The 13,715-nt window shown below is 41.1% G+C and overlaps 1 protein-coding gene across 1 annotated transcript in view; it reads left to right on the forward strand.

The window, feature by feature from the left end:
- CFAP58 (cilia and flagella associated protein 58) overlaps positions 1-13,481 on the forward strand; it is a gene marked incomplete at both ends in the record, with an annotated part of 105,432 nt that extends 91,951 nt beyond the window's left edge. The window contains 3 exons of the mRNA XM_081268244.1: positions 7,012-7,131; positions 9,601-9,734; positions 13,370-13,481. Coding sequence (XP_081124370.1) covers positions 7,012-7,131; positions 9,601-9,734; positions 13,370-13,481 — 366 coding nt within the window. The remainder of the gene's footprint in view (positions 1-7,011; positions 7,132-9,600; positions 9,735-13,369) is intronic.
- Positions 13,482-13,715: the final 234 nt, after the last annotated feature.

The raw sequence follows: 13,715 nt of genomic DNA on the forward strand, positions 1-13,715 counted from the left end.
AAACTTCATTTTAGAAAAGTAATCATCACAGAGATTGGCTTCAAATGGCTTTATCTATTAAATCTGTCCTTTGATAATGGAGACCTCTTCTGATCCATTAAGGCAATGGTTACTGTTAACTAGTCCTCCCCAAGATCCATCTGAAATATTTTCCTTTCTCTGGCCTACCAAATGGACATCATTTCCTCTTTTGAACTTACCTATGTACTGGACATTATACCTACCGCGTCTTGGGGACCTGGCATTACTCAGTCCTTACAATGAGTAAGTTGTTTGGTTTTCTTTAACTGGATGGTAAACCCCTCAGAATTTCAAACTTCATTTAACGTTTGTATGATAAGTACAAAGCATAGATAAATACTTAGTTGGCGTAATTACTCTGGATCTGTTTCAATTAATGGCTTTAAGAAAAGTCAACACTAACTGGGTATGGTGGCATGTGCCTATAATCCCAGTGACTTGGAAAAAGCTGAAGGAGGAGGATTGCAAGTTCAAAGCCAGACTCAGCAATTTAATGAGGTCCTAAGCAACTTATTGAGAATGTTTCTCAAAATAAAAAATAAAAATCAGGCTGGAATGTGGCTCAATGGTCAAGCACCCATGGGATCAATATCTGGTACCCAAAATAAAAATCAACATTATCATGATTTAATATGATCGAATACCTCACATGCACTCATTACTAGATAAGGTTCAAAGGTGAAGCAAGCAGTCTCAGTAACAAAGTTTAGGCTAGTCTAGGGAATTATATACTTGTGCAGAATCTCAGAAACATGTATTTGCATTTTGGAAATAAAATCTCTTGCAAAAGGATCTCTCAAGAAAATTTGTGTTGCTTGTATCAGAAAGTGCCAGAAGCATTTTTCCTATTGTTACAAAAATGGTGAAGGTTAGTGCATGCAAATTTCTCCTATGCCTCATAAAACACTTAATCATCTATATCCAGAGCCACGAACCACTGTGTAACCAACTAGTTCCCTGCTCACAGAGAATTCAACTGTGAAATTTAGTTTCATCCCCAATTCCAGCTCTCCCACCCTCTCCAGGGGGCTTTACCGCTTCATGACATCATAAACAAGATGGGCCCAGGGTTCAGTTTAGCTGACATTTTTGTTATAAAGCCAATAAACAAGAAGGCCCCATGGTATCAGCCATTATTTTTTTTTCCTTTTCCAAAGATGGATAGAAATGTACAGAGTTTCTAATTAATTTTTCTGCTAATAAAAACAGATACTTCCAGATACATTATTAGGCAGGGTTCTGGAATTGCTGTTATATGGGGTGAGGGAGTAATTTGCTTAAAATTTTAAATCTGGCTTTAACTTTTAGTTTAGAATAGTGGACAGGCATGGGGGAAAGGAAAAGGAATAGAAACCAAGCAGAGGCAAAAATGTATTATTTACGAAAAAACTTCTGGAACCGAGTTATGTGTGCAATTAGGATTTCTGTTTAAGGAAGTTGTTTAAAAAGTCAAAGTGTTATTTAGTTAAGGAAGATAGTTTAAGAGGCATGCTTACATTGTCATATTTATATGGATCCATATGTACATGCGTGTACAGGTACTGGTTTCAGAGTCAATTAACCTAAATACATTTGCAAGACTGATGAACTAGAAAAAAGTATTTGGAACCACTTGAACTATCAGAAAACCTCCAAAAACATTTGACTAAAAGATCAAAGTTGTACATCAAGTGATTTCCTGAGTTATCCACGATAGATACAATGAGAAAATTTAGTTTAAAGAGATGAGGCTCATAGTACCAGCTCTCTAGGGTGGATTATGCAAATTCTGCTTGTTGGAAGATGTTTTCCACTGGTCTGATCCAAGTAAAAGTTCCTAACACAAATAAATCTGTGACTCTATTGATATATGTGCTACCAAAATACAATGAATGTAGTGTACTGTCAATATAAATGCAATCAATAAATTTATTGAGTACCCAGATTGAGTCCAGCACAACGGTAAGTAGGAGGTACGCGTGGAGATCCATCATAGCTCTGACTGCAAAGGCTCATAATTCAATTGGAAAGAAAGAATGAATTAATAAAGATTAAATACTGTAGTGGGTCCATGGATGATGTGTTAACAATCTAAAAAGCTGCTTTTCTGTGAAATAGCTTTTTTTCCCCCCAGAAGCAAGGTTATAAGATCTTAATGTTTTAATCAACCTCATCGTGAATCCCTTGGATGAGGCTAGTGGAAAGGTAAGACAGAATGTCTTTCCTAGGAGTATCTAGTGCTCTGGTATCTGAGCAGGTGGCTTTTGCCCTGGTGGGTTAGCTATGTGAGCATCTCTGGTCAGGAGGAGAGCCTCTATTTCCCTTGAGTCAGCTGGCCCAAGGGACGAGGCAATTATTCCCAACCCTTGCCCAGGCAAACTGTTGACTCTGGGGTGAGCAGAATCAATACACTGGCATTTGCCAAACACAGGTTTAAATGAAAACAGAGTAAATTAGTTCCTCTTGGTCAGTTATTGCTTCAAGTAGGCAAGCCAAGGAAGAAGGTGTGTTGAAGTGCATGCTGAGTGTGAACCACCTTCTGTTTTCAGCCAAACATACAAAGCAAAAGGCAGAAAGTTTAAACAGACGATGATCACCAGACTGCAGTTTGGTAGGGAAAGGAGTTCTCTGAGCTCCTCAGTTTCTTCCTCTGCACTGTTCCCAGCAGAGCATGAATTTATATTTGCATTTTTTTTACAGTGTAGACTTTTTTTAAAGAGAGAGAGAGAGAAAGAGAGAATTTTAGTATTTATTTTTTAGTTTTTGGAGACACAACATCTTTGTTTGTATGTGGTGCTGAGGATTGAACCTGGGCCACACGCATGCCAGGCGAGCGCGCTACCGCTTGAGCCACATCCCCAGCCCTACAGTGTAGACTTTTAATTTGTCAGGTAAAATACAAATACCTAAAGTCTGAATGAGTTTGCATCTGAAATTTCCTTTTCGAATTGTAGACTGTCACCAAGCATTATTTGAGACTAATACTAGAATTAATTTCTTACCATTGTACCAAGCTCAGACTTACAACAAGATGTGCCATTATGCAGCGTACCTTGGAAGACTCTCTAGCAGCTAAAGAATCCATAATCGTGTCTGACAGTCTGTCCAACGGAAAGAATGAAAAGTCTAGTTAGAGAACATTGCTTCAAGGATGGACATACTATGGTCAATGCTCACATGCTCAGCCAAAGAGAAAACTAGTCTCTTGGTGTTAATAGTCTAGCTTTATTCCAGCATAGCTATTCATAAAATAGCAAAGCATGCTACTAAGTAATATGGTCGTGCATTAAGAACAAACTCTGAATAAATAAATGCCAACCTGAAGATGTAATCTTTTGTTGGTGAGGAAATAAACTATTTATGATTTTCTTATGATGTTTCATTGACATATGGTGCTTCTAACCAAGTGACAAATTAATTGACTGGGTTTAAAGAGAAATGGATGTGGCTTAATGAAGAAGGACAGGATATGTATTATGAGGCAGCTGGTTCTGCCACTGCTGGCTTATGGAGACAATATACATGGGACAGCTAATGAGTCTCTGTTGTATAAGATAGATTCTCTTTATAATAGAATTGCATGCTTTGTCTCTAAATGGGGTTATTATACACACCATTGCACAATGTTTGAAGAGCTTGGTTGGCCCTTGTAGAGGGTTAGGAGAGAAATAAATTGGAAGACAATCGTACTTAAGACCTTCAATCCATCAAGCTCTCCATATTTATCTAAATTACTAGCACGTTCTCCCAAAATAAAAATTTGTATGAGACACGTGGTTAGAATGTTAATGCTGACCAGACTTCACTTTGGTTTTATCAGTTAGGGTTTCCACTGCAAACATAGACCCAAATCCACCCACACTAAAGCCTGCTGAGCACTCTGGCCTCTGCCCACCATTGCCACAACTTTTCCTGTATCCCACATCTTAGCCCCTGAAGCTTTGCCTGGCATTCTCTTTCCCCAACCATGGACACATGGACAACATCTGTCCTGGGTTATTTAGCTCTCAGCACCCTTTGAATACTCAGTTTTAATGGTCATTCAGTTTCTTCACTTTTCTCCATAATTGTGGGCCCTCACTGTTGGGTTGCTGAGGTATTCTTTAGAATAAATCCATTTCAGTACATTTGGTGGGGGTGGGGATGGAAGTGTTGAAATAAGACAGGAGCGTGAAGGACAGCATCGTTTGCTCTGTGTCAAGACTGCATTTCTTGTTAGAAGACATGGGCAGGGCTGGTTCAGGTGGTTAGGAGAGGAGTTGGTCATCTTTTACTTCCTCTACCCTTCACTGACTTTGAACTGATGGCACCTTCTGGTTCAGGTCTTCTTGTGATGTTATCTGTTGTCTCCAGGAATTTTGTAGCTCCATTGGATCCAGATTTTCAGGGTGATTGCATACCTTCAAACCCCAGAGGAAGTGTTGTAGGAGAAAAGTGATTCTTGGCTATATCCCAGCCAAGGCTATATCCAGGTCGAGAGACCTTGGATGCACCTTTAATTCCCACTGACACCGGAAGGCTCACTGATGAAGTGAGGCAACCATAGTCTCTTCCTTTAAACTTTCTTCCCTATGTCTCTCTGCTCCCTACCTCCCGGGTAATTGAAAGGAGTCACACAAGAGAAACATTTCATGGTAAGATATTTTTTTTTCCCAGCTTAAGACATTATCATATCCCAAACTAGATTGTTTCCTCTTTGTCATTGTGAGGTGCTTTGCTTTTCAAGTCTCTCTATACTCTGGAATAAGGACAGGCAGACTGAAAGAACTGGACAAAACAGTTTCGCCGGCTTCTCCACATACGTATTACCCTCTCCAAATTGAATCTTGAAGCCTTGTCAGAGTGTTATTTTTTTTCAACAGAGCAGGCGTTAAGTGGCTATAGAAAATAAACTCACCTCCTGATATCTTTCTCATTGCTTGCTATACCCACTTACTGTGAAGAAGATTTTGTGAGGTGTGACAGAGGTGTCATACAGCAAAGGAAAACCACCACTTTCTAATTCTATTTGTTCAGGTTTTTCTTCAGCACAGGCTTTTGGGGTTCCTCGCCTTTTGCGGAATTATGTCTTAAATGGCAAGTACTATTTTTTTTAAAGATATGTTTCTCTAGAAGCTTATTCTATCCAACGCATTTTAAGTTGCAAACACTCTTCTGTAGGTAGAGCTGTCTTTATAATTAAGTTTCTGTAATTTGGCTGAGGGAGAGGAAAAACTGAAACAAATGGTAACAGTGCCTCGTTAATGAATTTTACCTATTTTTAAAAAATGGTTTTTAAGTGCCATGGCAAAAAAAAAAAAAAAAAAAGATTATTTGATGACAATGCCAAGATTACTTAGCTCCAGGTAGAAATTAGTTTCCATTTGACTGGATGTTTCATTTAACACGAGGGCTTATATTTATAGATTTTCTTTTAAAAAAATGTAATTATCTTAAGGAAGTAAGTATGTACAAAGAGTAATGAGTAGCCACACGAGTCTTCATTAATGTTTAGAGATTTAGGAACATGGAATCGAGCTGCATTAGGAAAACATCTACTTGTATGTGATACCCGAAGACTCTAGAATACAAATGAGAATTCTGTATTGCTTATTGTTTAAGTTACATTATGGAAATCTGATCCGATTTTAGGTTCCAGGGAATCCTTTCTTATAGTCCTACAAATTTGCCAACTTTGCCTCGTTTTCCTGGGTTTTTACCCAATTCTTCCTTCAAACGGTATCCGGATCTCTTTTCTTCCCACATCCGTGTGTTTCTTAAAAGACTCATTTTCTTCAACCTGTGGTTTTTGCTCTCCAGATGTTCCTGCAGCCTTTCTGAGTGAGGTCAGCCATGACGTCCTGATGACCACGTCAAAGGCTGTCGGCAGTCCTGCTGCTGCTTCTCTGTCCCTCACTTGAGGCCACTGACCACTCAAGTGATTCCTCCTTATTAATCATCTGCCTTTTCTTGGTTTGGGGGGATGTTCACTTCTCTCCCTCATTTTCTTTCTCTGGTCTCTTTTCCTTACCTGCCCCTTTTATTCTTGTTCTCTCAAAGACCCAGCTGTTCTGACCCAGCTAGCCCGTTGCTGCTCAGTAATGGGTGGCATTTTAGCTCCTCTCCCAGATACCCAGAGGGCTCAGCGTGACTTCACCCTCTGATTGGCAGGCACCTTTCTCTGAAGGACTTCTGCTCCTCATCTAGTCTCACTGCATCTGTCCCCATCACCTCTCCCCTCCCTCACCCCAGGGGCCCACTTAGAGATTTTGGGGTCATTTTGGCCCCTGTCCCGTCCTTCCTCGCTTGTCTGATCATTGACCGCGTCCCTGGGATTCTACCTCGGCAGTGTCTTCTGATCTGATTCCCTTCCTTCCTAGGCACGTGAGGTACAGCTCTCTTCATCCTCTGTTCGTTCTGGGGCCCCTGACATTCTCCTGCCCTCTGCTTTGCCGCTGGACTTATTCTCCCAAAGACAAATGCAGGCACAGCTCATCTTGGCTTCCGGTAGCCTGCAGGATGTGGTCCCAAACACAGCTGGTCTCACCCCCATACAGGGTCTTCTCTCCACTTCTCCCCAGCTCCTGCCCTGTGCTCTTGCCTGAGCTGGATCTACTGTGCCCCTGTCCTATCATAGAACTTTGGCCTAAAAATTTCTTCTCTCTCTTAGCTTGGGGAACACTCAAGTTTAGAGGGGACACTTGTGTTTAGAGGGGATACTGAAATGACAATTTTTACAAAACCTCCCCCACCTCTGAAGTCATAGTCACTGCTGGCTTTCATTGGTTACAATACTTTGTTGAGATGGTCTCAGTTGTGTGATCCTGTGCCCAGGTAGAGAGGGACTTTCTCTTATTCATTTGTCTTGTTATTTGTTTCCAAGTACTGAGCACATCTGGGCCCTAGATATGGATTGGTTTGACTCATGCTGAATGTAGTTTAGGCCTGGAAGCCTCCTGGCGAGCTGGGAAAGTCCCTTTCCCTGTTTGGTCTGGCTGTTTATCCCTGCTCTGGGTTTACACTCTCCACCAGGAAAAGGAGAAACTGTACGTGGAACTGAAGCACATCCTGGCCCGGCAGCCTGGCCCCGAGGCTGCGGAACAGCTCCAGATCTACCGGCACACCCTGCGGGAGAAGACCAAGCAGCTTAAGGTAAGTGGCAGGCTCTGCGCTTGGCTGGTCAGAGGGTGTCCACACTCAGGGGACACACCTGGACCTGTCCACTGCAATGGCACAGTGAGCTGGTCTCCCACATGCCACGCTCCATCCAGATCAGCTTTCTCAGAGCTTATTAAACACCTTCCTTTCCAGAAGGAGGTGAGCATGCGAGGAAAGGGTTGGGGGGTGGGGTGGCGAGAGAGGATGAAAGCAATGGGATGGAAATTTGTGGGGACAGGATTTATGTGTATAATTGCAAGATGATTTAGAGAATTTGAATGGAGGAAAGAAGCAGGGGAGAACTTTAACAACCAAAGCAGGCCCCTGTGCCAAAGCAGGTTTCTGCTGTTCCATCAAGAATGAACTTGAAGCTCAGGCTCCTCCCCAGCACCCTTCATGACCATGTGTCAGATAAGTATTCATGAAAGGGAAATAAAATCATGCAAGAATTTGTTAGTGTAATTCCCTTCTGATTGACAGAAGAAAATCAGTTGGAGAGATGGGATATTTCACTATTCTATGTGACTTTGCTAAAATTTTTTAAAAAATCATCCGTGCTCACAGGATGTTTTGAGATTTACCTCCTAAGGGCGTATTCCATGTTCTTGGTGTGCCAGGGAAGTTTTGCACCCACACAGCCACATGATGCAGCATCTGCCAGCTGACTTCCGGCACTTATCTGCCCAGGGAGGGTAATTGTCATTATTTCTGTTCTTGGGGTAAAATAGATGCCTCCCTACTGATAGGGCACTGAGCCTTTCAAAAGTAGGACTTTGTACAATCACATCCTTTTAGTAAAAAGGGCAGATGAAACAGAAGTCTAATGAGAACATTCATATCCAGATTACTCTGAATGTTCATTTCATGTGAACAGTCTGAGACATAATTTGAGGGTTTTTTTTTTTTTTTTGCATAAGGCATACGCTTTTGGTTATTTTTGTTCCTAGAAACAATTGAATATTTCAAACAAAATAGAAAATTATTTTCTCATTTTCTCAGGATGGATATAGATCAGAAAAGTGAATGTCTTATCCTCACTTAGCTCTCGATGTCAGTGAATGGCTCTCGCGGGGGCCTTTTGTTACTTTAACCCTTTATCTCAGAAAATCCCTGTTTTTGCTCAGAATGAAATGTGACACTCCACAGGAGAGGTTCTCAGGGATGTGGTATACCTCGGGTGTCTGGACAGCTCAACATCATCATCTGGACTCCAAAGGAAATTCCTCATTTGTTATTTAGAAATAGGATCTTTGTTAATAGACACTTAACTATCGAGACAGGTTTTCTTCCAACATGAAAACATGTTCTTGAGCTCATGAGAGCAAGGTCAGAACCATTTTCACAGAAATAAAGAGGAAAAGAGTTGGGAAGCAGATGAATACTCAAAAGGTGAATGTGTCTCTTTTGTGCAAATCTTTAAAAATAGCAAGCAAGAGGAAAATTAAATGGAGTCTATTGCATGTCCCTTAGAACAACTACCTGCCTTTCCTGGCTTGGTTTGGTGGGAAGCACACCTTGCTTGGACACGCTTTCTGTCCCATGTGGATGAGTCAATTCCTACTCTCGTCCAGCCTGAGACCAGTAGTCCCTATTGCACATGGCCATGGCAGTGGGCGGTCAGCCTTCGTATCACAGCCTGTCTTGCACTGGGCTCTCCTGTGCACGTATCATGGCTCTGTTTCTTAGAGATCAGAGTCCCAGGACTGTGATGAAGGGGGACAGATCAACAACACACTGTCTATGACCCAGTAAAGAGGTCATAAACATTTGGCAGAATGACCTTGGCAAACACATAGACTGAATGCTTAGTTGGAAGTGTCAGGATGATTGTAGAATAGTTGTTGCTGGGCACAGTGGCACGTGCCTGTAATCCCAGTGGCTTGGGAGGCTGAGGCCGGAGGATTCAAAGTCAGCTTCAGTGAGGTCCTAAGCAACTCAGGAAGACTCTGTCTCTAAATGAAATATAAAAATGACTGGGGATGTGGCTCAGAGATTAGGCACCCTCAGGTTCAATCACCAAAGAATAATTCTTACATGATCCTCTAATGAATCACACTCCCAAGTGATATTTTTTCTGGAGCTTCTTTTCTTTTATTTAAGGTTTTAAAAGCAGGTTTAGAGAGTGTATCTGGGAGTTTTTCTGTCCCTAATCACAATATTCCTTGAAACACATACCATCCACCTGAGCCAGTGTGAATGTTTCTGGAGAGTTCTCCTTTTAATCAGGGGAATGACATTTCATTTCAGTTTGTCACCTGATTATGAGTCTTCAGCCCTCAGCCAGGTGTTGCCACAGTCACGGGCCTTGCGCTGGGAAGCATGAAGATTCCTTGTTAAACCTGGGCATTGTTTTGTGCTTTAGCTCCACTGAGGTAAATGGTAGCGGATTAAAAAGGTTTTTCAGAAAAGGATGATGTCTCATTTTGGATATTTTGACTAATGCTGCTTTATTTGCCACATTAGGTTTTGTCTTCAGAATTGAATATGTATGAGTCACAGAGCCAAGAATATAAGTATGAGATCGAGAAACTTGGCAATGAACTGATGAATTTAAAGAAAAAATACCTGGCTCAGAAACGTAAAGAACTCATTCTGAAGTAAGAACTGGTTAAATGTTCTAATTTTGTTGTGCCAATTAGCTGCTCATAAGAAAATATTTGGTGAATATTCAGAGAGTTGCAGCTTTCTTTAGGGTAAACTAAGTTGCAAGGTGAACAAATGACATTCCACGGAACACTAACTGGGTTTGGATCAGAGCAAGATCAGAGTCTCTTCCAATCCTGAGGCCCCTTCTTAGGACCTAAAAGGAATCCACGAGTATCTGTTCACCTGTGGATCCAACATGGCACAGGGAGCCATACTGTGACACCCCAGCTCCCTGTCACAGTATGGAGATAACCAGCCAGGACTATGTTTGCAAATGAAGTTCAAAATCAGCCTTTTACAGGCTGAAGCATATTCACAATTGAAACCACATGCCAAGGGAGAAGGGCTTAATAAAAGAGTTCTTTTTAAGTAATACAGCTTTACCACTGTAATTCTAATAGTTCCTACATTTTAGATCAACTGTCTCTGAAAGAGCTCCTATGTCTAGTAACAGATTTCAGTATCTGTGGTGGGGTTTCCATGAGTTAGTCTTCTCCTAGCAGACGGTAATGCAAAAGTGAGGTTAACATTTTGGGTTTCAGAAACCTGCATGTTGACAAGTAAACCTTCCCTTCACTTTGTTATTATCATTTGCCTGATTCTAGGGTGAGGGGTGAAGGCTGAGTGGATGAATCAAGAGGTTTGAAACTCGTTTTGAATGCATGACATTCATGACATCCAGTTAATTCTGTCGTGACTCATTTGGTGGGTTGAAAGTCATGTTTGGTATTTCATCCACATGGATGTTTCAGGGACATGGTGAAATACGGTTTGACTGCTTCTGCCCGTGATCCGTTGGTGGCAAACAGCATATAAAGTAACTGGATGCAAATTCATTTGCCACTTAAGATCTGCCTTTCTAATAAATCAGAGTGTTCCCCCATTCCTCATTCAGATGCCAACTTCTCGGTAGAGTAAAATACTGCTGTAATTCAGACACGTCTCTCTTCATGTGTGGGCTAGCCACTGTAGGAATCAGAATCTCTAGTGACATTTTAAAACACATGCAGGTTCCCAGGCCCCATTTCCAGATGTTTGGATCCAGCAGGCTCTGGATGGGCCTCTACAATCTGTGATTTTACAAACCCCGCAGGTGATTTTCATGTACACGGGAGTTTGAGAACCACTGAAATAAATGATGTGAATTAAACGAACAGTGCAGTGGCAACACTGTAGGTTTCTTTAAGGACATGGAGATGCTGCATATAAAATGTCAACATGGCCAGTTCCCACGAGAGGCTGGTGACTAGCTCGGTGGTCTTGAAGTGGTTCTCACTGGTCAGTAAAAGATTCTTGAAACTTTCAGTTTCTCCCCTTCATATACATATTTTTAAAATAAATTTTTTGTCTTAGAATAGTTTTAAATTTACCTCCTATATATTTTAATTTCTAAATTACTTGCAAGTACTATCATCATTTTGCAACTGTTGATAAGTATAGTTTTTTTTTTAATTTTTAAAGATAAAAGCATAAGTAGAATCTATGATACTTTCCTTCTACACCAGTGGGTCATCTTACTCATCTTCAAGGGCTCACAGACCTCAGCTGAAGACCAGTGGTTTAGATGACACAGTTCCAAACAGCTGATTTGGCCAAATGGTTATTCATCTTCCTAGAGCTGATTTAGTTCCTTGCCTTTGCTCTGGGGTTTGGCTTAGTCTTCTTTAACCTTACTGACCACCCCATTGTTAGCTGGTTACACAATGTTGCAGTGGCGTCCCTTCTAGATGGCCTGTCCGCTAGAACTCTGCCCCAGCCATCTGCCATTGATGGTTATTTAAATTTAAATGAATCACACTTAAATCAGATTAAAAATTTGGTTCTTCGGTTGCTATAGCCAAAATTCAAATGCTCAGTAGCCACATGTGCCTGTGGGTTAGATTCAGGGCTTTTCCATTACTGCAGAAAGACCTATTGGCTAGTGCTGCTCTGGAATCTTTTCCTGTACTTGTCCTCTTCTTGTCCTTAAATGTTCACTGTTAGTAGACACTCTGACCTGCTTAGGGTTTCACTGGTACTTCCATCTGGTTGGGGGATCCATACACTGGTAGACAGATGAGTGCATAGGAGCACAGCGAAAAAAGATTAAGGTGCTACAGAAAAATATGCAGAGGCAAGAACAAAAGTGCTGAGAAAGTTTAGACTGGAAGGAGGAAGGCTGCAGGGAGTCATTATAATGGTCTATAAATACATTAAGAAGATAATGCAAAGGAGACAGTATTCCCATTAGTCAGCTTAGACCAAGCCAGAAGCATTAAGCCCAAGTTCCTTCAGAAAGGAAAATTTAGGTTATTTAAGGCGAGGGAGTGCAGGGGGAAGGGGGAGCGGGTGCTGCTCACGTCTAAGACCAATCACAAGCTGGACGAGTTGCCAAAGTACATGGAGGAGCCTTCTTTGCAGGATCCACTCAAGGAGAAAGCTTTTGTCCTATTTGTGGAGGATGGTTTTTCACAATAATGAAATCAGTTCTGCTAAGAGACAGCTGGGTTGATTACCCAATCCTCTCCAGGATCTTTCCAAATGGAATAATTGAGACTTCTCCCTGTGGATGTTCTCCCCACACATGCCCTTTATAAAATAGCTACTCATAGCATTTTTACCTTTCTGCCTTCTCTCATTTTCCCCAAACACCCTTTTTGTCACTCGCTGGTCCTCACTTACACCCCTCCTGCTCCTGACTCCCACACCACCCCAGCCCCCCAAACTGGTCTACAATTTGCAGTACCAGTTAGATTCTTTCCCCAAAGGCAGAGTTTGTTCCCATAGGATAAACCATCCATAGTCGTCCAATCTAATTGATTTTGGTCTTAGCTGTAGTTTAATTCGCTTAATTTTTGTTTAAAATGGATTCCATTGGTGGTTTCTGTAAGACCCTTAGTGACACAAAAGGCAACTTGTGTAAATCTGAGCTTATTATGCAGTTTTGTGTGTGTGTGTGCTGTGCTGTGTGTGTGTGAGTGTCCAAAGGAGATCCATATAGAAAACACATTGTAGATTTTAGGGAATTATTCCTTGATCTGTTGAAAAAAAAAACCCCTATCTTATTTATCTCCCTCAAATTTTCTTGGATCTTAAGTTATTTCTAGTAATAACTGTTGCTTGTCTAGAGTTAAGGGAAAGTTTTTATTTTTATAAATGTCCAATTTTGATGAAGATAACTCATTTGTAAGTTTCACCAGTACTTTGTAATGTACCAGTTGATAAATGATGATTCTGCCATTATTATTGAGCCAAGAGAAAGATTCTTCTGACTGATCTTTGGGACTAAACAAAAAAATTTTTTTTAAACAAAGATGTTTACAAGTCAGAAAGCCACCAAATTCACAGCGTTAGAGTTATAATGAGATCCTCTGTCCATATTTAGATCAACATTAGGAGAGCACATTTCACATTTAATTGTCTTCCTCTGATTCTTTGTGTTATCAGCAAACACCTAATTAGATTTATACAACCACCTTATCTAAAACTAGAAGCTTTAATCAACATTGTTTTTGGTGACTCACTCACCCTTGGAACTTACCAGAATATCAAACTTAGAAGAGGAAAAAGATGTTAAGGAAGCTAACTCTTTCCTCCTCTCTTACAGAAACAAGAACAGACTACCCATAGACAACAGCATCTCAGTGGCCGAACCCACAGGCCCTCGCTTCACCGGGGGTGGATTTCCCCTCAGCAAGACATCCAAAACGAAGTCCTAACTGGAAGCTGTTGGCTGGGTCAGGTTAAACAGCTCATGAAATTTGCTCTGGAAAATTTTGGCAGAATCTCTTTTTATATCCTTTGGATCAGAGATATTTAGAGAAATCAGGTGCCCAGATTCCAGGATGGAAAGGAATGCAGAACTGTCATAGTCATGTACATAAAAGAGTGAAGATGTTTCACTTGGACTGTGAGGATATTGGCAGATCATTATTGGACTCAATAAGGCTGCC

Source organism: Spermophilus citellus (genome assembly GCF_964194105.1).
Source record: "Spermophilus citellus genome assembly, chromosome: 15".
NCBI lineage: Eukaryota > Metazoa > Chordata > Mammalia > Rodentia > Sciuridae > Spermophilus > Spermophilus citellus.